The sequence below is a fragment of the Lontra canadensis genome, unplaced genomic scaffold, assembly GCF_010015895.1.
Source record: "Lontra canadensis isolate GAN:19392208 unplaced genomic scaffold, GSC_riverotter_1.0 scaffold8, whole genome shotgun sequence".
In the NCBI taxonomy this organism is placed as follows: Eukaryota; Metazoa; Chordata; class Mammalia; order Carnivora; family Mustelidae; genus Lontra; species Lontra canadensis.
The window spans coordinates 17,779,033-17,806,100 of NW_022631002.1; the positions used below are offsets into that span (position 1 = coordinate 17,779,033).

General features: G+C 49.0%; 1 protein-coding gene across 2 annotated transcripts in view; it reads left to right on the forward strand.

The window, feature by feature from the left end:
- The window catches only part of RANBP10 (RAN binding protein 10), a 65,374-nt gene that overhangs the window by 32,840 nt on the left and 5,466 nt on the right, over nt 1-27,068 (forward strand). For both annotated transcript variants that reach the window (XM_032854174.1, XM_032854175.1), the window contains 3 exons: nt 17,758-17,925; nt 23,210-23,232; nt 25,164-25,348. In XM_032854174.1, the coding sequence (XP_032710065.1) occupies nt 17,758-17,925; nt 23,210-23,232; nt 25,164-25,348 (376 nt within the window). The remainder of the gene's footprint in view (nt 1-17,757; nt 17,926-23,209; nt 23,233-25,163; nt 25,349-27,068) is intronic.

A 27,068-nucleotide genomic window follows, 5' to 3' on the forward strand; every position in this document is an offset into this window, starting at 1 on the left:
TCGTACTTTGAAAAAGTTTGCTTAAAAAAAAAAAAAGTTTGCTTAATGCTCATTTATACTCTAGCACATCAGGTTTTGTGAAATATGTAGGTACAGAGTTTGTTTCCAGTCCACCATAGAGTTTTCTGTACATTTGTTTTTTCTTATTTATATATCAGTCTATTTTATGAATTTGTTATTAGAGGGTAAAAGAAATTTTGAAAATAATGTCACCTGCAACCTTGTGCCTAAGGGCTGAGGGCTTCAGGTTGGAGGGTTTAAGCAGCTTTGAGCCTGATGGTTGTTACTAGGTCAGGGAGACAGTGGGTTGGGTGTTACAGGGAGCCACTGAGGGATTTAAGCGGAGGTGTGATCTGTCCAGGTTGGAGGGGGGATGAGCAGGTGCAAGAAGGCCAGTTAGGGACTGTCTCAGTGGTCCAGAAGAGCATGGTGGTATCTGGGATTCGAGAGATGGGGAGGAGGATGGGCCCTGTGGAAGTAGTTCATCCAGCTTGGTATCTTCCGAGTAGTAGGTGAACAGACTACAAACTACTATGTTGTGCTTGTAGGATTTTGCTGATAATTTGTTTTAAGAATTCTTTTATTAATAAAATGGCCTGGTGATAGCCATTTTAGATGCCAAGTCTCAGTGTCATTCAGAGCAAGTAGAAGAGTGCAAATCGAACCGCCCTTATCTGAGTGACTCTAAGAAGAAGGTAACTTGGGAAGTCCAGCCTTCGCCTGCCCAGGTGCTGCTGCAAGAAGTACCGGATCTTTGGCAGTCCAGCCTTTCACGAGTCCCTGGAAGAGAAACTTACGAGAAAGGAGAGGCCCGAGTGTAGAACTGAAGCCCCTTTTCTTATAGTTCCTGATCTGGTTGAGTGAAACCAGTAACAGCAGATGATGGACTTGACTGAGAGAGAGCCTCCACCCCTCTCTACTTCTTGACTGTAGGAGATAACCTCTGTCATACACATGCGAGCGCGTGCACACACACACACACAGAGTCCTCCACACTCCTCCCCGCCCTTCTTTTCTCCTCTGCCCCAGCCTGCTGGTTTCTCTGGTTGCTTGCATCTTGTTGCTGAGTAGAACTTAATGGTAGCTGCGTGAAGTAGGTGTGGAGGCGGTAGAGGCAGTTCTCTCTTTTTGAGGGGCCCCAAGACTCTGTGGCCTATGAATGGTTGACCGTACTTTGCCAAGGCCTGAAAGCGCAGTTGAAAGGCAGCTCGTGAGCCATCCAGGCAGTTATACAACTCACTTCTCTGGCTCTTCTCTGTCTTTGAGCAGGTCACATCTCCTGAAACCTCAGTGCTTTGTTTACGGTCCAGCACACAGTGAACCTGCTTGCTACAAACTAAGTTTATCTGACTGCAAAACCCAGATCCTCCTGCTTTCCTTGTGTCCACTGACAGTCGCTGTTCACCCAGCCCCCAGGTGGCACTCTTCAGACTAATCTCACCCTGTCCCTTTCTGCATCCATCCCATGGTTCTGCCACTCTGCAAGTATGTCTTTAATCTGGTCCCCTTCTCTATCCTTACTGTCATTGCCTTCCCATTGGGCTCTTTCCGTGGCCTCCTGATTCATTGCTCTATCTCAGGTCTCTGCTCTCCACTTCCTGTCCCTTGCCTGTTTTGTGCTTCTGACCCCTCTTCCAGGGACACAGGCCTGTAAGCCTTGCTTGGCATCGTCTGCCCTCTACCCTCTACATGGGCTGCACACCAGTGTGTTTGTGAGGCCCGAGATACCCTGCAGACATTCTCTGCTGTGCCTCTTGATAGGTGCCCTTCTTACTGTGGGGGTATCCTTCCTGCTTGTGTCCCCCTGTGCAATACTGCCTAACCCTTTTGGTCCTGACCACATTTCTCTCATGACATTTACCTCTCTGCCTTGTGTGACTTATTCATACTTACCCAACGATACCCTCACGGGGACTTGGACCACATCTTTTTATCACCACTCTTCCAGAGTGAGCATAATGCCCGTGGGCTCTTTCTGCATCTTGCTGTGCTCTGCTTCAGTGCTGTGGCTTCAGTAAACCAAGTGTGGTTCTGGAACCATTCCTGAGTCAGGTCCCTGCTGGCCTGAAGCCTGCCCTTGTCTGGGAAAAGCCTTTATTTGGATCGTAGCTTCCCTACTATGCCCTAACTATTGTGGCACTGATTGTGCATGGGGGCTCTGCTGCCACCTTCTACCTATAAGAGGAGTGACTGTTCCCCCTTCTCTGTTTGTTAGGGCTCAGTGTCATTGAATCAGCTCTGGGCTCACATTTAGTGAGCGAGGAAACACATCTTTAGGGTTGCAGTCAGCTTGTGGAGCAGTATGTAGCTCAGTGCTTAAGAGCATGGGCTCTGGAGCCACATGGTCTGCATTTGCATCCTGGCAGCTGTGTTACCTGAGGTAAGTTACTTAACTGCTCTGTGCCTCTCTTTTCCCCATCTGTAAAATGGAAACAATACTTGTAGGTAACTCACATATGGAATGGCTTTGAGAATTTAGTAAGGTCCTGCATAGTGATTAGAGCAGTGTCTAATAAAAAAAGGGGTACATACATGTTAGCTTTTGTTGTAATTGAGAAAAAGTGTTTTTTCTACCTGTGGAAGGAAGAACCTATACATTTGAAGTTCTTAAGTAAATAAATAAATACAGTTTTTTGTGGTTTTTTTTTAAGATTTTATTTATTTATTTGTCACAGAGAGAGAGGGAGAGCAAGCGAGCACAGGCGACAGAGTGGCAGGCAGAGGCAGAGGGAGAAGCAGGCTCCCTGCCGAGCAAGGAGCCTGATGTGGGACTCCATCCCAGAACACTGGGATCATGACCTGAACCGAAGGCAGCCGCTTAACCAACTGAGCCACCCAGGCATCCCTGAATAAATACAGTTCTTTTATGAATGTGTATCAGAGTGGAGTTAGATGTAATTAAACTACATTTTGTGTTTGTGTTTTCTGTATTTGAGTAGCCATGTTAGTATGTGTTAACTGGAGTTGAGTTATGGAGGATGAAGATGGCATAGCAAACAAATAGGATGTTGATGTTTCAAGTGTTTTCTTGTAGGTTTTCCTATACTAGCTCCGCAAGGACGTCTTTGCTTCTGGGGCTGTCAGAAGCAGGGTGTAGCCACTCTTGGGGTCTCACTTGGTCCTGGGAGCAGACAAGAACAGAGTACCTTCAGTATGAGGCTGGTGGTCAGACTTTCCAAGGAACATCCGGGCCTGTCTCAGCTTGCACGGTCAGAAGTTTCTGCATGGTCAGAAGTTTTGAGGTTTACCTTTTGTAAGGTGTTTTTGACCTCCATTAAATGTGAAACCAAGGAGCACATGTGGTCCAAAATAAGAATATCAGAATTCATGGACAAACGGCTTGAAAGCAGGGCAGATAGTCTACAGGCAGGTGAGTACCCTCAGCCCGACCCTCCCATCGCTGAGCTGGCAGCAAGCAGCGTGGGCTGCGATCCCTGGATTGAGGAAGCAGGGGGAAAAGTCAGAGGCGTGGACAGAGGGAGGGTTTTGGGCTTCTCCTAATCTTGAGGGCTTTGAAGGGGTTGAGGATAAGACAGATTCTCCTTTTGTGCCTTGAACCTCAGAGAGGGCCAGGGAGATTCAAGCTGTGTGGATAGATAGCCCTGTCTGCCTCAGAGCTGGGTAGCTGGTAATTTCCTCTTTGCCATTTCTGTGCAGGAGGCAGCTGTTGTCTTAGTGTGGCATGTATTACCTTAATTACTACAACCCCTCAGGAGAACCCTTGAGGCAAACTTCCTTCATACTGTTGGAAAAGAACAGCTCCACAGCTGGGGACTGGGGGTTCGGGGGTGCATATCTCCTGAAGCAGATGGCACCTTGCAACTAGGCTCTTGTAGGGGGTGAGAGGGTAGTAAGGGGACTGTCTGCCTTGCTCCCACAGGATGGTCATGTTCAAGTGAACATCTTTTCCTCCCCCTAGAGCTTACTTTAAGCCTACCCTGAACCGTCTGTTAGAAGCATGCCCCCAGAAGTGTTTGTGTCCTGATCTCGTGGCTGGGGCCTGCTTCCACTGGGTGGGACAGATTCTACAAATGGCCGATATTTCTCATTTGCATGTGCCATGGGAGAAGAATAGCAGATAGCAGAGATGAGGGAAATGACCTGGCTGGGAGTGGAGGGGTAGATAACCCGGGTTCCACTAGGATGTCCGGAGCAGATGGTGGTTTAGCAGTTGGGGCCCAAGGGCCAGGTATCTGTTTGGAATCCCTGGTGGTTCCCCTGGTAGTTAATGGTGCCGGTGCCACAGGACCCGCCGTGGTCCCTGCTGTGAAGCTTTCTTCATGTGAGAGGCCCTCTGTTCCCGGCCCTCCCTGGGCCAGCAGCACGCTGGGCCCCATAGCCAGCTGAGTCCTGGTCCTTTTCTGTGGGCCTCTTCCCTTAGCCACAGGGAGAACTGTATTACCTTAACATATCAGGACTGCTTGGCAGCCTTGTAAAGTGAGGCAACTCAGTCAAGCATGGAAATTATTATTCCTGGTCCTGGAGATTTCTTGTCTACAGTATCCTATTTTGTTCTTCCAAATACCAGCTCCCACTTCTGTAGCAGAGGTGAAAATTCTCAATTTAAGACTGTTTTGCAGGACAAGTTAAGTCTTTTGAGGTAAGAGGTTTCATCAACAGCAGAAGGGCCAGTTCTGAAACCTGAGTTTGTCAGTCTCTGAAAACAGAGATTCTCAAGTGTCCTCTGGTATGGTTGCAGGCTGGGGCCACCTCAGGGTGGAGCTGAGTGGGTACTAGTTACTGCTCAATCCCTTGCTTCCCTCTTGCTGGGCAGGAGTCTGTATTTAGGTGTCCTAGAAATACTGCATCACCATACCTGGGCCTCCTTTGGGGAAGGGTTTTGCGCATGCCCATCTCTCAGGATCTGGCAGTGTGTGCGAAGTCACAGGCTCCTGCACTACCAGGGGTCACCCATCCACTGACTTTCCCAGAGGTTCAGAAGGAGCTCATTGGAGACAAGGAAAAGGCAAACCCAACTCTAGAGGAGAGATACAAAGGCCTAGGGGTTGAGGTTGCCTCTTAGTTTTGTGGGACAGTGCCACCCCTTTCCTTAGCCTGATTCAGCATGGGTGACAGACCGAGTCTGTCCTGTGGGAGCCTGAGGTAAAGGCGGGTAGCACTGTTAGATATGGCAGATGCTACTTGAGCCATGTCCTAGCCAGACCTAGCTAGACTCACCCTGGCTTCCCTGCACCTCCCCTGGCCATCAGGTATCGATTTCTTTGGGGACAGGGAAAGAGTGTGACTCTTGGAAGGCCCCTTTTATGCAGGTGCTGGCTATACACCCCCTGGCCTTGCCCATGGTTTCACGCTGACACCTGCTCCTTCTCAGTAGAGGGCCTGGATCCCCCTGTGAGGGCAGGCTCCACCTGATATCAGCCTCCGCTGTCACCAACTACCTGCAGAGCCTTTTTCTCCTGCTCTCCTTACCTTGGCTTCCATGCAGAGCAGACTCCCAGGGTACCCTTGAGCCCTTTTGCCTGGAGGTGCCAGAGGCCTAGCCTTAGGATTGTGTAGATCCTGTTTCTTGGTCCCAGGGTTCTGAGAGTTTGGGGTAGCAGCCATGTGAGTGTTATGATGGGCCTTCTCTGATGCCACCACGCTGCCTCTGCTGAGTGAAAAGTTGTCCTTTGCTTTCCCCTTACCCATTGTGGAGCTACTCCGGGCAATGGGTCTGTCAGATTTTTTAAGATACTTAAGGTTTGGGGAGAAACATTTGTCTGATGCATTTCTGGGGAGGGATGGCTCTGAGTAAGTGGCCATCCTTGAGAAGCAGCCCTGCCAGGAGGTCTCCCAGGACACATGTTCTTTCCACAGCAGCCTCAGGCTCAACAAGCACCCTGGCCAAGCCAGCCCAGCACCTTCCCTCCATAGCCAGTCTCATGAGTGACATTTTGAGAGTCACCAGGCATGGCTGCTGAGCTCTATTAAGTGCGCTGAAGGCCAGCCCGGTGGCCGCCCCCCACCCCAGGAAACTGGGGATAAGCAAGAGTGGAGCAGGCCTGGGACTGCCCTTGTTGAGCTATTCGGACAGATGGGTGATCCACCCCCCTTGCTAAAAGGAAGCAGGAAGTCTCAAGTGCCCAGGATTGACCATGAAGCTGGTGCTAGGAATGGAGAGGGAGGGAAACTCGAGGGTGAGTACCTCCTGCAGGCTGCCGTTCCATAGCCTTTCTCATGTGATCCTCTCACCCACCCTGAGAGAATTCAGTCGAGAGAACCCAGAGGGCTGGGTGGCGGAACTGGGATTCAAACCCAAAGCCCAACTGTGACTGGGACGCATTTATTGGGGAGAGATGGCAGGCTTGGTGGCATGGGGGCCAAGGCTTAGGCTAGCTTTGTGGGGTATGGGCTGGCCTCTGTATGCTGGTCAGTCATGAGCCAGGGCCAGAAGCTAATGGGCAGGCATAGCACCAGCCCACTTCCCAGGTTCTGTGCTAACATGGTGATGATGCAGAAATCTTTGTATTTAGCAGTGAGAGTCCTCTCCATTCCTAGCTCCCCTGCACTGAGGCCCCTGACATGTCTTGGTGGAGGGAAGTTGCATTGGGTGGGTGCCTGGAGCAATCGTGCTGGAGTCCCTGGCAGCCCCACGGGAGTCTCCTTCCTCCAGGGCACTGTAACCAGGGACGGCGTCTGGGAGTGCCGAGATGATGAACCATTTCCTTTCCTCAGCCACCCCCACACTTCTGTGAGGGAGACTGCCGCTCTGAGTGATAATGGAAGGGGAAGTGGATGGTGCCAGAGCATCTGAAGTGGGCACCTCGGGCCTCCTGGCTCCAATGAAGCTTGGCTTTCCCCTTGCGTCACTGGCATCTGATAGGTGTCTGACGTGGCAGGCTTTTCTGTGTGGGTGCCAGGCTAGCTACCCATTCGTTCTCTCTGGGAGTGACCAGGCTTATTCTCTTTGGACAGGGAAGAATGGTTAGTTGTAGCATTTTGGTTAGAGTGTTGTCCCCATTGTGCAGTCCCAGCCATCCTCTGCCTCACAACCACCTGGACTTGACTTCCTACAGGGCCTGACCCAGGCAGCTGTGCTCCCTTGTTTCCTTCTGGACCTACATCCCAGTGTCCTCTCAGACAGCTGGCTTCTGTAGACAGTCCTATGGTAAGGGTGACAGCTCTCATTCCTGGCCTTATCACTCCACCCTCGTACCAGGCACACCCAGAGAGGGTGATTATTGCTCCTGCTACCAACTTAGAAGGTGCTGGCTTTGGCCGCAGGGGTTCTGTTTGGAGTTGTCTTCTGAAACAGAGGGTGGTAGGGCTAGAGGGGAGGCTTACCAAGGCAGAGGTACAACAGTCACCATAGCTGCTAGACCCTCTTAATGGGAAGGGGAGCTTAGATTCATGGATTTTTCCAGAGCAGGCAAAGATACTTGCATCAGCTGCCTTGTTTGATAGAAGAGGAAGCAGACTCAGAGGAGCTAAATAACCGACCCAGTATAGAGCCGGGTCCACAGCCTATCTGCAGGCCTCTTTCCAGGGCCCAGAAGTGGCTTCACCATTAATCTGTATAAGTAGGGGCAGGATGCAGGCAGACAGCTCTGATTGCTTTTCTTTTCTTTTTTCTTTTTTCTTTTTTTATTTTATTTTTTTTTAAAGGTTTTATTTATTTATTTGACAGAGAGAGCTCACAAGTAGACGGAGAGGCAGGCAGAGAGAGAGAGAGAGGGAAGCAGGCTCCCTGCTGAGCAGAGAGCCCGATGCGGGACTTGATCCCAGGACCCTGAGATCATGACCTGAGCCGAAGGCAGCGGCTTAACCCACTGAGCCACCCAGGCGCCCCGCTTTTCTTTTCTTAAAAAAGAAAAATGCCAACAAAACTCGTCACAGTCAAGCCCAGGACTGTCCACTGGCAGTGTGTCATGAAGTGGTCTGACCATTGACAATCCTGTAGTTCAGACTTCCTGCCTGCCCTCGACCATGTTTCCCTTTTTACTTCAACAAACATTTCTTGAGCATCTTTTGTGGACCAGGTATTATGCATGGTGAATAAAAAAAGGATGCTTAGACATGGGCCCTTTAGCCAGAGGACTTTGGTTGCTTTAAGGGAGAGAAACCCATCTCTAACCAGGTTGGTCTGCCAGAACTCAGGCAGGGTAAACAGAGGAGTATGGTCTCAGGGACTCAAAGGCTGAGACTTTCTTTCTCTGCCTCTTGCACCTGCTTTGTGCTTATTAGCTTTAGGCTGTCAAACCTTCAGCACAAGATGGGAACAATGGCAGCACAGAGCTTTGAGACCCACTCTCCTCCCAGCATCCTTGTAGAAAAATTCCAGGAAGCTCTCTTACTGATCCAGTTTGGGTCAGGGAGGAGGAGTTACTAGGATTAGCAGTTCCCACTGGAGACAGGATGGGTATGGGGAGGAGCTACTTGAGAGAAGGTGAGTGCTATCCCCTAAAGAAGGGGGGCTCGCAGGCAAATCCTAGCATTCGTTGCTCACCTACCCTACTGTTTGTTCTTGCAGCCTTCAGGGAGGGGTGCTAGGAGGTTTTGTGCCCAGTCCCTTCTCACAGTTGATGGAATTCAGCCAGATACCAAGAGGAAGTAGTACTGGTCAGGTCAGCTTAGCTTGGGGTCCAAAGACCTTGTAGGGGTTACTTCAAGCTTTTCTTTCTTTTTTTTTTTTTTTTTTTAAATGGAGCCCTGTCTTTGAGGAATTCAAGTGTTCTACTTTCAGAGCATCTTGCTTTTTGCTGATATTGGATTGGGGGCCACCTCAAGGAGGAGGTAGTAGCTTCACCCTTGTGGGCACCTGCTTGGTTCTCACCTGAGTGTCCCTCAGAGGGAAGAAGAACTGAGCTTCTGGGAGTGTTATCTACAAGACCACGAGCCCTCCTGTAGCCTCTCAGGGCCTCAGTTTCCTCAGCCTTCAGATGGGGTTTATTGTACCTTCTGATTATTTTGGAGACTCGGTATTTTTTAAGGTTAACCTTAGAGCTATTTGACAACACTTTCCAACTGATCCCCCCTCACTTGGTAGAGAAGGGAACCAAGATCCAAGGAGGCAAATGACTGGCCAGGGCCTGCCGTCTTGGAAGGACAAGGCTGTATCCAGGACCAGACTGCAGAAGCCCTTCAGGCCACACTTCTGCTCTGGTACCCAGGGCTACGGTGTCTCTTCCTGACAGGCCACACGCCCTCTGTAGGACCCTAGCTTGAGACTGACAACAGACTCTTTGCAGAATGTGCAACTGCAATCAGGCCGTGGCCTTTTGTTTTTTCTCCTGTCTGCCTGATTCCTCACGATCAGCAGTGATAGTACCAACTTCTCTCTGCCATACAGCCTCTCAAGGCCTGGGGAGAGGATTCATTGCAAGTGGGGTAACTTAATCCATCGAGAGTAACTTCGTGTCCTTTAACATCTCCTCATCTATTTTGGGCTTCTGGTGCCGTTCTCTGCGTTTGTTCTGCCTTTTCTAGTCTTTGTCTGGCCTGAATTTTTCTCCCAAAGGGAAAACAGAAAGCCATTGTATCAGGCAACACAGTAGGAAAATCCTCCAGTGACTTCATTTTAAATTTTCTGCCTACACCACTGTTTGTTTAGTGAGTGTTCCCCATCTCAGCCTTGAGCATCTGGGATGAGCCACAGTCTTGCCCTGGCCTTGTATAGCCACCCACTTGCTCTGACTTAACGTGTCTGAAAGGCCTGCTCCTTCTCTTAGTAGGCAGTACCACCATCCACCCATTTGTCCCAGACAGAACCTGGGCGGCATCCTTGTCTGCTCTCAGACCAGCAGCACGCACATCCAGTGGGTCCTGTTGACTCTGCTCTGACTCTTTGTAAGTCTCTCAGCTCCAGCCCCACTGGTCGTCTTTTCCTATTTCCCAGATATGGTGAGCTCATTCCCTTTGCCCCCAAAGTTCTTTTTCTGATTCTCTCATTAAGCACACCTCTGCATAAGGGTCAGAGCTTGGCGAGGTCTAACTTGACTACACTATCACCATCCCCACTCCCGTTTCTAGCCCATCACCTGGGTTTGTTTCCTTCAGAGCAGATTGTGTCTATCAGGTGTTTTCTTGTTTGCTTACTGGTTTACTTACATATTATGTCTTCTCGGGGTGCCTGTGGGAGAGCCTGGGTGGCTTAGTGGGCTAAAGCCTCTGCCTTCGGCTCAGATCACGATCCTAGCGTCCTGGGATTGAGCCCCACATTGGGCTCTCTCTGCTCGGCGGGGAGCCTGCTTCCCTTCCTCTCTGTGTGCCTCTCTGTCTACTTGTGATCTCTTTCTGTCAAATAAATAAATAAAATCTTAAAAAAAAAATATATATATATATAATGTCTTCTCTGTTGCTTTCACACCTCCCCCCACCCCTAATTTATCAGCCCCATGAAGTAGGCAGGCCTTTGTTAGTCGGCTAACTAAGTGGATTGGTTGCTTGTCCTTTCCAGAGGATGGGAAGGTAGCACAGTGGCCCTAAGCCAAGCCGCTGCCACAGCCACTGTTACTAAATGAAGTGATTAACATTCCATTTTTCACCCCAAGCTAGCTTTCACACACACATATGTACCTTCTCCTCACATACAGGCTCTTAATTGTGTTTGGAAAAAACATTGGTTATAAAATCATAGCTTTAATTGAAGATACATTATAGCTCTGTGTTTTTCTTGCAAAAGCTTTTAACTTCATAGCACTCTGATGAGCAAGAGACAAAGGGCTGAGGTGTTTATTTTCTACACTGATCATTCCTGATGTCATCAGGGTGACGTTCTTTTCGGAGGCCCTAGAGGAGAAAATCTGTTTCCTTGCCTTTTCTGGCTTCTGGTGTCCACTTGAATTTTTTAGCATGTGCCCCATCTCTCCATCTTCAAAGTCAGCAGTGTAGCATCTAACGGTCTCTGCTTTCACATCAGCTTTTCTTTTCTTTTCTTTTTTAGATTTTTATTTATTTATTTGACAGCGTGAGAGGGAGAAGCAGGCTTTCCACCGAGTAGGGAGCCCGACTTAGGGCTCAGTCCCAAGACCCTGGGATCATCACCTGAGCTGAAGGCAGATACTTAATGGCTGAGCCACCCAGGTGCCCCCACATCACCTTTTCTGAGTAGACCCTCTTGCCTCCATCTTACAGGGACCCTTGTGAGGACGTTGTCTCCCCATCCAGATAATACAGGACAGTCCAGTCTCCCATTTCAAGAGCCTTACCTTAATCACTTTTTCCCCCCCTTAATCTCTTCTGCAAAATCTTCAATAGCATATTCACAGGTTCTGGGATTAGGACATGACATCTTTGGGAAGCCTTATTCAGTGTACCACAGGGACTATAAATTTTCTTCGTTTGAGTAAATCTATATAATTGATAAATCATTTGGGAATTGGAAACAAAAACAGGAAAACTTACCTATTTTCCAGACAGCCTGAGGTGATTCTTGAATTGATTCTAACTAAATACTTTTTTTTTTAATTGAGCTCTTCATGTTTTTAAAATTTAAAATCCGTATTTATAGCTTGATGGTAGTTTTGTCAAAATAATTACGTAGTTTATTTTTGAAGAAAAGCATCAAAATACTTAATTTTCTATTTTAGGCCTTTGGAAATGTAAGCATCTGTTGTTTTGGTGATAGTTATTGAGCTCCCATACATGGAGACAAAAATATCCCCCATTTATCCTTGAGTCATTGGCTTAACAATTAAGGAAATAGTTCTGGGTGATTTTACTACTTTTGATAAATCATATTGCCACATCAAAAAAACCCACATTTAGGGCGCCTGGGTGGCTCGGTGGGTTAAGCCGCTGCCTTCGGCTCAGGTCATGATCTCAGGGTCCTGGGATCGAGTCCCGCATTGGGCTCTCTGCTCGGCGGGGAGCCTGCTTCCCTTCCTCTCTCTCTGCCTGCCTCTCTGCCTACTTGTGATCTCTCTCTGTCAAATAAATAAATAAAATCTTTAAAAAAAACCCCACATTTATTTATTTATTTTAGAGAGAGAGTACATGGAGGGGAGGGTCAGAGGAAGCGGGAGAGAGAGAATCCCAAGCAGACTCCCTGCTGATTGCAGAGGCCAGCTTGGGGCTTGATCTCGTGACTTTGAGATCATGACCCCAGCTGAAACCAGAAACCAAGAATCAGATGTTGAGCCAACTGAGCCACCCCGGCCAAATGGCCACATTTTTATTAGAATTTCTGGAGTACCTACTGCTTTAATCTGAGAAAGCTAAAACAAAGAAAATCTTGTAGTTCAAGTTTTCTACCTTCTAGACAGAAAATCTGCATACAAAATCTGTCCTGCAGGGGCATCCTTGTGTGAGAGAAAAATGGGCTAGAACTGGTCATTGCACATGAACACACAGATGTGTGTGTGTGTGTGTGTGTGTGTGTGTGTGTGTACACATACGTGTACTACTTCTCAGACTCCTGATCTCCTGATGTGCTGGGTCTGGAGGAACTGGTGATGAGATCATATGGCCCATGCCCCAAGGAGCTCCTGTCTTAGCCAGAGAGGATAGTTAGGGGGCACTGTCAGGAACAGTGACTGGTGACTTGAAAGGTTCAGTAGGAATCAGAATTGATCAGGGATGTGATCAGTATGCTGGGGGAGAGGGGGCCAAATAATGTTATGGAAAACTTCAAGGGGCAAGCTTTAGAGATGGATCATGATGAACTGGTACAAAGGGAGGACCCAGTGGACATCAACAGCTGTGGGCATAGTTCTGAGAGGACCCACAGCAGCAAGCTGCTCTCGCTAAGGATTCTTGGGGAGGGCTAGAATGGGCAGTGGCTTTCCTGGACAGTGTTCCCCCACCACCACCTGGCTTCAGGAAGTGGTGAGTGGTGAGCTTGGCTTTAGGGAAAGCTTTGCTGCTCAAGCACCATTGAGAGCCACACTTCTGTCCCTGGCATCCCAGGCCCCTGGAGCGGAAGTCTGGGTTTCTTGCAGCAGTAGGGTACTTAGCAGAACAGCCTGTCCTGGGGGATTCCAGCTGAGAACTTAGGCCTGTGGCCTAAAGTGAAGGGCTCCTGTCTTTCTGTCTGGATCATATTCATGTTCTTTGTATATGAGAAGTGTGGCTTCTTCGTTAGGAACCCTTTTCCAGTGGGCATTGGGTGGAAATGTGTGTTCTGGTCTGCTGGCCATGGCCGCCTGGTGAGATGGGAAGGTGTGGACACCCTGGAGAGCCAAGATGGGCAGCTGCAGCCTTCAGGCAGGAGGCACCAGTGCCTCTGTCTTCTTCTAGGGCTGAGATCTGGCCCTTCCCCCATTTCTGGCCTGGAGGCCTCCTGAGTCACTGCAAGTCAGAGATCTGTGGTCCACAGAGCCCTAAAACCAGTGCATCTAACCACTGTCTTCTGGTGAAGGGTCTGGGGCTTGGGGACGATTTTACTGCCCAGATGGTTATCACACCAAATGAGACAGGATCCATGACAGGGAAGATGTGGGTTTTGGAACCTGAAGGTTTGGGTGCAAATCCCAGCTCAGCCATTTCTCAGCGTTGTGGGCTGGTGAGCAAGGTCCCGGTCTTGAGGTGGAAGTGGCAGTACCTGTTATGACAAATACACAGGATTATTGCCACGTTCTCCTCACAGGTTGCCCCATTGTGGTCAGTTACTGTGTTGGATGTGGGGAGCACCCATGCTCAATCGGAAGGATCCAGGGAGGACGGCTGTGACTGGTATGGCACGTGGATGAGGATCCTGAGGCAGGGGAAGCTGGTGGGCAGACCTGGGGCGCTAAGCACAGTCTGAGCCAGACCTGGAGGGATAATTGTCACTTTGCTGTTCAGCTGGACCCCCTTCCTTTGTGGCCTTCTGTAGTTGCAGGTGCTGCTGCAGAGCCTTATGGCCTCCTGTATGGAGGCCTGAGAAGAGCCATTGCCTCTGGTAGCCTCATCAGCCAGCTCTTGGGCAGGAATGGGCATCGCTGTGCCCCAGAAGAGTGCTTCCCTGAAGTCAGATGATCTATGAACCCACCAGCAGTGGAAAGACTCCTTTCAGTCCTGGGCCTGTTGATGCCCAGAATAGCACCTTGTCCCTTGAGCTAGGTAGTCCACTATCTCTGGAGAATAGGAAAGGTGGGACCAGAGCCTGGCTCTAGGCATTGGGCCTTCTAAAGCCAGCCCTGGGCAGTTCTCAAGATAGTTTCCTTGTGATGTGGTAGAAAGCTATTGGGAGGGGAGCAGCAGGTCTCTGAGTCCTGTACTCAGTAGTGAGAGCCATTCAGCTTTGGTGTGTTCCCCACTGTGGGTTCTGGGGAAGCTTTGTTTAACCAGAGGGTTCCTGGCTGAAAAGAAATGAAAGCTCAGGGTCCGCAAGGCTTGAGATGGATAATATGATTAGGAGAAACAACTTGTCCTTGAGCCCAGCAGTACAAATGCGGGGCAGAGTTTGGGCTCCACAGCCTGATCAGTTCTTCCTCTCCATCCATGCCCTTTGTCTCCTTTGCCAAGTACTGTCCTTGTCATCCATCTGCTTCACCCCCATACCTCTGCTTACAGCCTGGCCACAACCCGCTGCCCTTGCCCTAACCTCCCCTTCCCCACCACACATCTGTGCACATACTGAAAATGTTTGAGCCCTACCTTCCTTTCTCAGCTACTCAGATCCTCAACCACTCTGCCTTTCTGGAGAGAGCTTCCCTCCCAGCAGAGAACTTCTACCCATGTCACTTGGGAAGGGAGGGGTGAGGGGTGTGTTTAAGCATGTTCACATAGGCATGCTGCTCAGACCCGAAGGAAGCAGCAAAGGCTGGGAAAGCTATTTGAAGGAGCTGCTTTGGGAAATAGACCTGCTTGCCAGACTGTCAGGCTTGCCTACCCTTTGCAGGTCCTGGCTTGCCATGGCCCTGTGGGCTCTACTCCTTTTCCTTAGCCAAGCAGGCAGGCAGGCCCTCTGCAGCTCACACCCTCTGGTCCCATCTGTGCACATGTCTTTACCTTCCCAGAGTCATCTTTTCCACTCTTTTCCCTGTACAAAACTGTGGTATACTTCAGAGGTCTCACTTACTTTTGCTATCACTAGTTATACTCAGCATGTATGGAGGCCCTAGTCAGTGCAGTAAGCCAGGAAAAAGAAATAGAAGACATGCAGAGTAGATGGGAAGAATGTAACTGTCTTTATTCTCAGACAATATATTTAAAAATCCCAAAGAATCTTCATAAAAGCAACCAGAACTAATTGGTGTGTTTAACAAGGTTGCAGGACACCAGGTGAATATATAAAAAGTCAAATATATGTGTGTGTATGTTTAATAGCTTTATCCAAATAATATTTACATGCTATAAAAACCACTCATCTAAAGTATACACATCAGTGGTTTTTAGCATGTTCACAGCTGTGCAACCATCATCTTAATCTAATTTTAGAACATTTTGTCACTCCAAAAGAAACCTTGATCCTATATTCCCATCCCAAAATCAATTATATATTGATATAATAGCAAAAAAACAATTGGGAATTGAAATTTTAAAATAACACTTAGAATAGCATGAAAAGTAGAGTAGAGAAAAATTGGTCAAAACCTGTTGAGAGAAATTAAAGACCTAAATAAGAGGAGAGATATGCCATGTTCAGAAATTGAAATATTCAGTATTATTAAGCTATCTATTCTCTCCAAATTGATCTATAGATTCAACCCAATCCCAATCAAAATCCCAGAAGGCCTTTGAAAAATACTGTTAAGGAGTTCCTGAGTGGCTCAGTGGGTTAAAGCCTCTGCCTTCAGCTCAGGTCATGATCTCAGAGTCCTGGGATCGAGCCCCACATCGGGCTCTCTGCTCAGCAGGGAGCCTGCTTCCTCTCTCTCTGCCTATCTCTCTGCCTACTTGTGATCTCTGTCTGTCAAATAAATAAATAAAATCTTTAAAAAAAAAAAGAAAAGAAAAATACTGTAAAAAAAATGAAAAGACACACCACACCCTGGGAAAAAATATTTGTGAAACACATAAAAGGATTTGTATTCAGACTATATCTAGAATCCTTAAATCTTCCTAAGACACACAGCTCAATTTTAAAAACTGGTTAAAGGGGTGCTTGGGTGGCTCAGTCAGTTAAGTGTCTGCCTCCGGCTCAGATAGTGATCCCGGGGGTCCTGGGATTGAGCTCTTTACCTGGCTCCCTGCTCATCAGGGAGTCTGCTTCTCCTTCTGCCCTTCCCCCATCTCTTTTTTCATAAATAAATAAAATCTTTTTTTTAAAACCTGTTTAAAAAAAAAAACCTGGTTAAAATTTTGCATAGTTCAATAGTTTTTCTAACAGATTGATGATTCAGTATATGAAAAGATGCTCAAAAGATCCTTGGTTGTTGGGGAAATGCACAGTAAAGCTGCAGTGACATTGAAACTACTAATACCTACTAAAATGGCTAAAAGATGGGGCGCCTGGGTGGCTCAGTGGGTTAAAGCCTCTGCCTTCAGCTCAGGTCATGATCTCAGAGTCCTGGGATCGAGCCCCACATCGGGCTCTCTGCTCAGCAGAGAGCTTCCTCCTCTCTCTCTCTGCCTGCCTCTCTGCCTACTTGTAATCTCTGTCTGTCAAATACATAAATAAAATCTTTAAAAATTTTTTTTAAATAAATAAATAAATAAATAAAATGGCTAAAAGAGTAAGAAAAAAAAACCCAACATCTGACCATAACAGGTATTTGTGAGAAAGTGGGCCTTATACATTGCTGTGAGAATGCAAATAGTACAACCACGTAGGAAAACAATTAGGCATTTTGTTATCAAGTTAAACATACACTTATTTTATGAGCCAGCAATACCACCTCTGAGTATTTATTCAAGAGAAATGAAAACATATGTCCACGCAAAGGCCCGTATGTAAGTATTTATTGGCTTTTTTCACAATGGCCAAAGATCGAAACAGCTCAAATGTCATCAACTAATGAATGGATAAACTGTGTCATATCCATATAATGGAGGACTACGTCAGCAATAAAAAGAAACAAAATACTGGTACACCTAAACAGTGTGGGTGAATCTCAAATGTGTTGTGCTAAGTGAAAGAAGTCAGACACAGGACCCTCTGTATTCTGTGATTTCATTTCTGTGACATCCTGGAAAAGGCAAAACTTTAGGAACAAATCGGATCAGTGTTGCCAGTGACTGGGGCGGGTGGAGTGGGGCTGACTGCAAAGAGGCATGAGGGAACTTTTTGGAACAGCGGTAATTTCTATGTCTTGATCATGGTGGTAACACTTGTTAAAACTTGCTGAACTGTCGGGGTGCCTGGGTGGCTCAGTGGGTTAAAGCCTCTGCCTTCGGCTCAGGTCGTGATCTCAGGGTCCTGGGATCAAGCCCCACGTCAGGCTCTCTGCTCAGCAGGGAGCCTGCTTCCCTCTCTCTGTCTGCTTGCCTCTCTGCCTACTTATGATCTGTCAAATAAATAAATAAAATATTTAAAAAACAAACCAACTTGCTGAACTGTCCATTAAAAAGGGAGAATCTTATTACATGTAAATTATACTTCAGTTAAAAAATATGTTTAAAAATCCCTCAAAGGTCAGTTTAAGCCCCTCTCCTTCATAACATTTTCCCTTGTCATACGCATGGCCTTCTGGTAAGTCCCTTCCAGGTCACTCATGGTTTTGGTTCTTGTTAACCACAGCTTGGGCCCCTTGATTGCTTCAGCTCCTCAAGTGCGATCACCTGCTGGACTCCCTGCTCCTTGGGCATAGCCCTACCCTGTCCACAGCCGGCTCTGAGAGGCCAGAAGTACTAACTGAGGTGGTAGCAGGCTGGGGACAGGAGCTCAGACCCAGGTGGTGTGTCTGGCTGACTCAACTATATCCACTCACCTGTTGCTCTTCTCTTCCTCCACAGGTTGGGATAAACATTCCTATGGTTACCATGGCGATGATGGGCACTCATTCTGCTCCTCTGGTACTGGCCAGCCCTACGGTCCCACATTCACCACAGGAGATGTGATTGGCTGCTGTGTCAACCTCATCAACAGCACCTGCTTCTACACCAAGAATGGCCACAGCCTTGGTGGGTGCCTAGGGGACCTTAGAGGCTATACCCCATGGAGCCACTTTGATTGGTGAGCGGCCCACAAGCAGGCTGGAACACCAGAGCAGGGTCACTGATCCTCTGCCGAGCTCTGGGGAGCTCTGGGGAACTGCAGCCGTTTCCAGGCATTGGAGCCCTCTGAAGTGAAGGGAAGGTAGCGGAGGTGCTTCCTTTGTTAATCCATCCATTTAGCAGTATTTGTCAAGCCCAGGGTTGGTGCTGAGAAAAGACCAGGGTCATGGTCATGCCCCTGGCCTGTGTGACACTTGTTGGAGTTGGATTTGGCCTTGGTGAGAAGTATATACCCACCAGTGGTAGTGGTTTGCACGTTCGTGGCCTGGGTCCTGACTTTGGCTGGCCCTTCCAACATGCAGGATGCTAGTTGCTGTGAAGCAACAAGAGGTCTGCTCTCATATGGGAGATAAACAGACGGGCTGGAGTCAGATGGGGCCAGGTCTTTTCTGGCCTTTTCACAGTTAACAGATAGCAACCTGGACAGAGTTCTATTTAAAAGGGTCCTTCGGGGTCACCTGGGTGGCTCAGTTGTTAAGTGTCTGTCTTTATCTCAGGTCATGATCCCAGGGTCCTGGGATCGGGTCCCGCATCGGGCTCCCTGCTCAGCAGGAAGCCTGCTTCTCCCTCTCCCATTCCTCCTGCTGTGTTTCTTTCTGTCAAATAAATAAATAAGATCTTAAAACAAAATAAAATAAAATAAAAGGGTCCTTCAATGTAACTGCAAAGGAGAGACTGACAGGAGTGAGGGAGGGCCTGGGGAAGAGGTAGATAACCTAAGGCAAGGTCATCGCGATTGGTTCAGGCTATGGGGAACAAGCCTGACAAAGGCCAGGATGGCCCAGGAGGGCTTAGTGACAGATGGGGTGCACTAGCAAGAAGAGAGGATGGGAAAGAGGCTGGATAGTGGTGCTGTTAGCCAGGATTAGGAAGCCGGGAGGAGCAGCAGTCAGTGGGGAGTGATGGGGGCCCTAAAGGATCTCTTGGAAGAGCAACCAGGTACATGTGGAGAGATTTAGGATAAGAGCCTGGGAGATAGGGAGACATTGGTTATTGTGGTGTCTTGCCCTACTGGGGCTGACTGGTATTTGGTATTTGACTCTTGAGTAAGAGGAGCCCTTGGCCAAAATGGCCCTGAGGTAGTGCCTAACCACTGGGCCTGCCTGTTTGGATTTGCAGAGGTCTCTGATCTGGCAGAACCCTACCAGCTAGGCTGGCCACAGGCCTTGTAAGAAAAGGGAATTGGGTATTTTACTTAGAACCTAACTTGTAGGGGCGCATGGGTGGCTCAGTTGTTTAGCGTCTGCCTTCGGCTCGGGTCATGATCCCATCGTCCTTGGGATGGAGCCCTGCATCGGGCTCCCTGCTAAGCAGGAAGCCTGCTTCTCCCTCTCCCACTTCCCCTGCTTGTGTTCCCTCTCTCACTGTCTCTCTCTAATAAATAAATAAAATCTTAAAAAAAAAAAAAAAGAAAGAAAGAAAGAACTTAACTTTTAGGAGGCCTACATCCCCTGGCTTGAGGGGCAGTGAGAAGGTGGCAGAGGTGACTTCTGTGTGGGTTCTCCATGAGATGAACCTCAGCTGAATTAGGCTGCATGAGTGGGAATTGGGTTTGCTGGTGGCTGGGACTGAAAGGCCAGGAGTCAGCATTTCTTTTCTTTCTTTTTTTTTTTTAAGATTTTATTTATTTATTTGACAGAAAGCGAGAAATGGAACAGAAGCATGGGGAGTGGGAGAGGGAGAAGCAGGCCCCTTGCTGAGCCTGACATGGGGCTCGATCCCAGGACCCTGGGATCATGACCCTAGCCGAAGGCCGACACCAACGACTGAGCCACCCAGGTGTTCCGGGAGTCAGAATTCCTCAACAGGACAGTCAGATGCCACTGCCCATAGTGGGCAGCCAAGAGTGTAGCATAAACCCCGCAGATGTGACTCAGGCGCACATCCGGAGACATCCTCTGAAATCTGTAGCCACCTGGCTGTAGTTGGTGGCACCCAGCTGGTGAGCTGGCAGCTAAGGACAAGGTCTCAAGATGGCTTCTTATACCCACTTTGCTCTCTGACTCCGGCTGTTTCCTGGCTCTTGTTCTGCTGTTAGAGTCCCAGGAGCTTCAGTTGTAGCCTCTTTACCCATGTCCCTCTTCACCTGTCCCAGTCTCAGTCTTTTCTCTGTGCTCTGGATACCTGCCTTTGTCACATCCCTCCAGGTTGTCCACATTTGCCGGTACAGGGCAATGGGATGAAGTTCGGGGCATACCCTGCTGTCTTCTCTCCACCTTCATCTCTCTCATCTGGGCCCTGTGGACATGCCAAGCCCCCAGGCTCTTTGTCAGTCAGGTACCTAGGTCTGTAAGGAGCTCTCAGACACCTTTATGCCAGCCCAAACCCTCACATTATTTTTAAACTCTTTTTTTTTTTTTTAAACTCTTATCTCCCACTTCCACCTGTTTTATAGACCTCATGCAAGATCTCACTCATTTAGGAGGATATTGCTTATTTTTCCAACCTGTCAGGATCGTCTGTGATCTTGCTTGTTTTTTCTCAAATATTTGATAGCCTTGTCAGCACTGTATTAACAAAAAAAATTTGATAAACATGTTTATGTATGTTTTCATCAAGGTCTTGAAAAAATATTCGAAGAGAACAAGGCTGAGATCTGAGTCCTTCAGGGTATAGCTATTTAAGAATCACTTAATTATGTTCATTTGAAACTCTTGTTTTTCTGTCTTGGCCACAACGATATTACTGAGACCTTACTGAAAAATGTATGTGGCCTGTCCCCTGCATTTTCTAGATCACAGAATTTAATGGAAGGGCAATGAATTTGGATTAATAGACTACTTGGTGAATCTTCTAATGACCTTGTTTCCTTTCCATAAGCCAGCTTATCAGTAATGTGCTTTAGAATCTCACCTGGGATCAGTCACTGCTTTTTAACCTTCAGAACCCGAACCCTTACCTTCTCCCCTTTAGAGAAGTAGAAGGATGTTTTCTCCCTCTGACCTCCCCATTCCTTTGCTTTCTTTGCTCCATCGTTCCTCTGTCACGGCATTTGCCCTTGTGTCAGTGGTCAGTTGTCTGTGTCATTGTTAGTTGCATGGAGCCGGCAACACTTTGAGGTCCTGGCTCCTGGGAAGTCTTAGCAGTTACTTGATGGAAGGATGAATGAGCAAATGAATGGAGACAGGAAATAATGTCTCACCTACAAGGGGTCCACACATTTGGAGTCATTTTTATACATCCCTGTGCTCTGAGAGGCTTTATATCCTCAGCCTCATTAACCCCTGACCTATGTCTCTTTGGCTCAGAGCACTTCTTATCAGCAAGTTTGAATGTTCTGTTTGTATCCTGGATCTTTGCCTGACTTTTTTCCCAGATCTCACCACTACATTGGCCTTGTGGAGGCTCCCAGAGACCTGCAGGTCTGGGGGAGCTGTGTTGCCCTTGTCCGGCGCAATAGGGGGTGGAGTAACCTCTTTCCTCATCTTCCTGGAAGCTCCTCAAGGCCTTGTCCTTCCTGAGTGCCATTGTGAGGTAGAGCTAGGCACGCCAGGCTGGGTCTTCCCCTGCCCAGAAGTGTGGCACTTGCCTCACCCTGTGGCACAACTGCAGCCAGCTTGTACTAAGACCTCACAGTTTGGAAGCACTTCTTATAGAAGTATCTCAGTTTCTCCTTTCTTTCTTGAAGTGTCAGGATTAGTGTTACCCCCTTATTTCAGATGGGCTTGGAAAGATTGGGTCAATTGCCACGGTCACACTGCAGATACTGATGGAGCCTCGACCTCCTTCTGCCGGAGCCCGTGGGTCTTCTGCTTGAGCAGGGAGTATAGCAGCTGCAGCCTGGCCACACTGAGCTCTGCACGGGCAGCTCTTGTGCAGACCTGGAGGGTGGACATTGAGGTCTTCTCCTGGATGCAGAGGGCCTTCCAGCCTCCGCTCTGCCAGCTCTGTGACTGCCACTCTGCATGTGGGGCTGAGAAGTGGCTTCAGGCAGGCAGATCGCGGGGTTTGCACACTTCCCTCACTCAGGAGCAAAATAGCCTGGCAAAGAATGTAAGCAATTTCTCTGCACGTTGGTTTTTTCCTTTGTAAACTAATGTTCAAGACTGTATACGCTTTCTAAGGTTGTTCTGAGGATGAAATGGTTCCTTGGGAGGCCCTGAGCCCAGGACCCAGCACAGAGCAGGCACAGGGTACGTGCCAGCTGCCTGACAGGATTCTGGCCTCGGGTTCACTGGGAGACCTACCGTGAAACCCTCACCTGTTCCTCTCTCTTGCTGGGTTTCGGTTTCTCTTCTGGGCAGGAGTTAGGGAAGCTGACTGGGACCTCTAAGGAGTGGCTTGGAAACTTCTCAGTCCAAAAGCTCAGGAGCTTCTAGAAGATATAAGAATTTTCAAAAAATGGAAGGGCTGTGAGTCCTTGGAAGGCTCACCTTTCTCCGTGAGCCGTTGCTCGATCTATAGAACATGAATGCTCTGATGGATAATTTGAGGTGCTTGTTCTGCTCACATATTTGGGCAGCTTTCCTCTTCTCTCACTTCTAGCTCAAGGCTGAAGAACCTGGAAGCAGCCCCTTCCCTTGGCAGAAGGGTCAGAGGGTACACAGGCCCGTGTTAACCTAGGATTTGTCAACCTGAAAGCTCTGGAGACTCTGGATGGGTATTGGCTGGAGATGGGCAGCTGCCACCCTCCCTGTGTCCACTTCTCTGTCAGCTTAGAGATGATGTTGGAGCCTCAGGCTAGGAAAGAGTCCAGGCGTAGCGCTTCTGCTAGTTTTATGACTGTTGGCAAATCATTTCACCTCTGAGGCTTACTTTCCTCATCTGTAAAATGGGGATAAGAACGCCTGCTCCCCAGAGCTGGTATACAGATCAGATGCGGTGATGGATGGAAAAGGGCTTGGCATATTCAGTAAATCTCCGTCAATACATGTTAGATCAAAAGAAGGATCAGGCCTGCAGAGGCCTCAGGGTACATTATTTGGGTTTAGTCCTTCCTGGCAGGCTTTTTCCTTGAGAGACTGGAAGATGTGTGGGCAAATATTCAAGTATTTGACTTTACTTCCAGCAAGGCCACCCAGCAAAGGGAATGCCAGGGTCTAAACCTACCAGGCCCCAGCACCTGCTTGGCCTCTGCCGTAGGAGAGATGTGTGCTGCCCAGCCCCTCCCCAGACATTGTGATGGACCCTCTGTGGTCCCACAGACGCATAGGAGACCAAGTGGCCTCATTTCTGTTCTTTCCTTCTGCAGGTATAGCCTTCACAGACCTCCCGGTAAGTACTATTGGTGGGTCTCCTCCCTCTGGGCTCTTGGGGGCTGACTGGGATGGAGCATGGTGGAACCTCAAGTGCAGAGTGTGGAGCCTGGCCCTTTCCCCAAACAGGGATGTATGCTGTGCTGTCAGCTTGAGAGTACCAGTAGGGGTATCTCCTGGCCTTCTTCTCTCTCCAGCAGCAAGGCCTGTTCTTCCTCCATGACTCTTAGCAGGTGACAGTGATTTGTGGCATTTCCAAAGGCAGCTGGGGGGATGGTTTGGGTGGAGATGAGGGTAGCTCCATGGCTCAGCTGGTCTGGGCCAGTTCTGTGTGGCTTACAGCCAGTGGACTGGTGTACATAGAGCATCGTTCTCAACTGTTAGGGAGCCTGGTCCTGGTGACTGCTCATCAGAGATTCCTAAGGAAGGCTGCTATCCTAGGGAACTAGGTTTGCTACCACACAGGGTATGCCCGAGCCAAAGAGGTGAGCTTTGTGGGGTTTTCTCTTCTTAGAAAAGGGTGAAGTTTCCTGTTGGCTTAGTTCACAGATCATCCCCATCTTCTGCACCCCAATCCTTCATTATTATGAGTCATCACAAATCTCGTCACATGCAAGGCCTCCACCCAGACTGCTGGGAGTCTGGCTGGGCTCTGTGCGCCCTGGCTGGGTTCTGGAAAGAGAAGAGGTTTGCTGACTCTGGTGATTGCCTTAGGATCTGGAGCACCCCTCTGATGCCCTGGGAAAGGCCCTTGTGATCTGAGTGGCCTTCTGAAGGCTAGACTACAGCACTCAGGATCCTGTTAGAGACTCTTAACTTTAGATCAGAATCCTTCTGTCCCACCTGGAAGGCCCAGAGAGGGGCTTTGGTCCTAGGCAAAGAGAAAGACAGGAGAATTCTGGTCTCAGCTAGGGAATGGTCTAGTTGTGGAGATGTGACGTGAGATAAGCAGACATGAATATAGCCAGTTGCCAAGTGCTGGGAAGTGTACGGCTGCTGTCAGGTGGGCAGTGTCACTGAGGGCGGTGACGGTCAGGGAAAGCTTGCTTGGGGCGGGTAGGCTTTGCCTATGGCATGGAGGTCTTAGGATTCAGAGCTTGTGGCAGGCTGAACCCAGCACGCAGTAAAGACATAGGCTATTCAGGAATGACACATGGCCTGAGGATGGAAGGTGGAAGAGAGGACTGGCGCCCAGTGACAGTGGGGAGGTGGCCAGCAAGACACTGTTTGGTAGCAGCAGGGAGCCACAGGAAACAGTGAGTGAGGGAGTGATCTGGCAAAAGTTGGCCATGACAGGGGATAGAGGGAAAGCAAGTAGCCCCACCACCCATGGAGGGACATGCCCACACCTCACTAGCCAGAAGATCCTCTTCTTAGTGTGCCTTTGACAGGAGGGACAGTGGTCTCTCTTTACCCTTTGCCAGGCTCTGGGGGTCCAAACCACCTACCCCCTTTGGCCAAGCTGTCTTCCTCCCCACCTTCCTTTTCTATCACCTCATCCCTTCCTGCCCTGTCATATATCCCCTTTTTTTGGTGGCAAAGGGGTCCTTGGTCCAAGATCCTTTGGAAAGGAGCCATTATCCACCCATGTAGCAGGTCTTCATGGGCATCCCTGTAGGGTTGTGGAGCTTGGTCTACCTCTGTGTGCCCTACCTGACCCCCACAGGGGGACCTTGGATTTTTGGGGAGCCCATAGCCTCTGATGCAGGCACTTTGAGCCTGGCTTGCTTTTCTTTTGCTTTCTGTCCTTAAGCTTTGGGGAATGGTGTCTCTGGTAAGGAGGTGGGCAGAATGTGACTCAGCCCTGCCTCCTTCAGCCTGCAATTCTTTCAAAAGCTGGAATAGTGGCCTGCAGGAGCCAGTGCCTTCCCTCTCTGCACCAGAGGTAAGGCAAGGCCCTGCTGCCCCACTGCCCTCAGGGCCCAACTGACATTTCATTCTCCTCTTCAGGCCAACCTCTACCCCACCGTAGGCCTGCAAACACCCGGGGAGATTGTGGACGCCAACTTTGGGCAGCAGCCCTTCCTGTTTGACATTGAGGACTACATGCGGGAGTGGCGTGCCAAGGTCCAAGGCACTGTGCATTGCTTCCCCATCAGTGCTCGGCTTGGCGAGTGGCAGGCAGTGCTGCAGAGGTGAGTTCCCCACTCCTGCCCTTTCCAGCCCTGGCCCATCACAGGGGCCTCACTCTCCCATAGGCCCCTGTACTGCTTCAAGCTGCTCTTATGAACTCCAGTGGGTAACCATTCTTTCTGGAAAGCACTCTTGGGGTAACTCTGCCTGCGGCTTTCCTTCTTTCCTCATACCAGATGAGCAGCTTCTGCTCAGTTCTCCAGATCTGTTCCTAATTAAGCCTTTGCCCCCTCACCTGGGTTGGAAGGCTCTGCATGTAGTTATCACCAGCAGAGCTGCTTTCCTTCTCCAGATCATTTTGCATAGGATGTACTAGGATGCCTCGTGGTCTCTTTCTTCGTCTGTGGACTTTTTTTGCACCATAGGGAGTATCCATCATGCTGTGACTCTGGCCTGAGGTCATCTCTCAGGTTCATCATCCATCTAAGTCCCAGGCATCCATGGCAGTGATGGCTGGAAGAGAATCCTCCTGAGGTCAGCCTATCTGGCTCTTGGATGATTAGTTTTCAGACCATCCTGGAAGCCAGGCTTGCTGAGAATCTGAAGGGAGGCGAGGTTTGGGTCTCTATTCTCGCCAGCTGCAGGCCTGAGTGAGACGATAACCAGGACCCACTCTGCCAGAGGTGGGCTAGCTTGTTAGCTTGACTCACAAGGGTGGGCAGACAAGGGCTGGGCTTCTACTAGTCCTGATTATTGGCCTGCAAAGGCACCCAGGTAGCAGGGTCCCTTGGGTGGGGTGGGGTTGCACACTGGGTTCTTTGTGCAGTCTTTCTTTCCTTAAGGATGGGTATGGAGGCAGCTATAGGCGGGGGTGAGGCGGGGATTATGTGGCCAGATCCTTAGAGCCACACTGTTTTGGTTTTAGCCCTCAGAGCTGTTGAGAAGCTCTTCCTTGGACAGCTGGCCAGTACAATGCCAGTCCCTGAAGCAGGCTTGCTGGGACAGGCAAGGGGAGAGGTGAAGCTGCCCCAGCCGTGTTGGGGAGGGAACGATACTCACAGCTTGCAGTGTGTTTGGACATGTGCGCGCGCCGGTGTGTGTTCGTGTGTGGTGTTTGCCAACACCTACACGCCTTGGTGGGGGGTTCGGGTTATTTCCTCTCTTTTGCTTGTGTGGGCAACCCTTTTGTAAGTAAAGTGCTTTTCATATTTAAGATTATTTTCTTGGCGTCCTTTCAAGAAGTGGGATTAATGGGTCAGTGGACCGTATATGTTAGTGGCGTCTGACGTGCGCGTGGACTCCTCTGAACCATGTTTTGTCCAAAATGTTTGCCCTTGTGTTCATAATAGTTATCTTTATTCATAGTATAATATAAATACATAATTTCATTATCAGAGGTTTATTTCATCGATAGTGCTAGGCACTTTCTATGTGTCATCTCACTTAACCCTTAAAACACGAGGAGATGCACAGCTGAACTTCTGTGCCTTTCACATTGGTGTTTGGCAGTTATAGTAATGGTGTCGGATACATGTTTACATCAAGGTACTCAGCTGTGGACATCAGATGTGAGGGCTTACCCTTCTGCTCTCCATGTGTGTGCATGCCACACACGTGCCACCGCTGAGCCAGCTGCCTGTGCAATTGAATGGTGACTGGGCATTGCGCTTCTCCAGGCCTTTCCCCAGAGGCTGTGCTCCTATTGGCCACTTAGTTGCCTATTTCTTGGCTTCTTGGGCCCCTGACTGGGTGTATTGTGGAGGGACTTGGGTCATGGGCTAA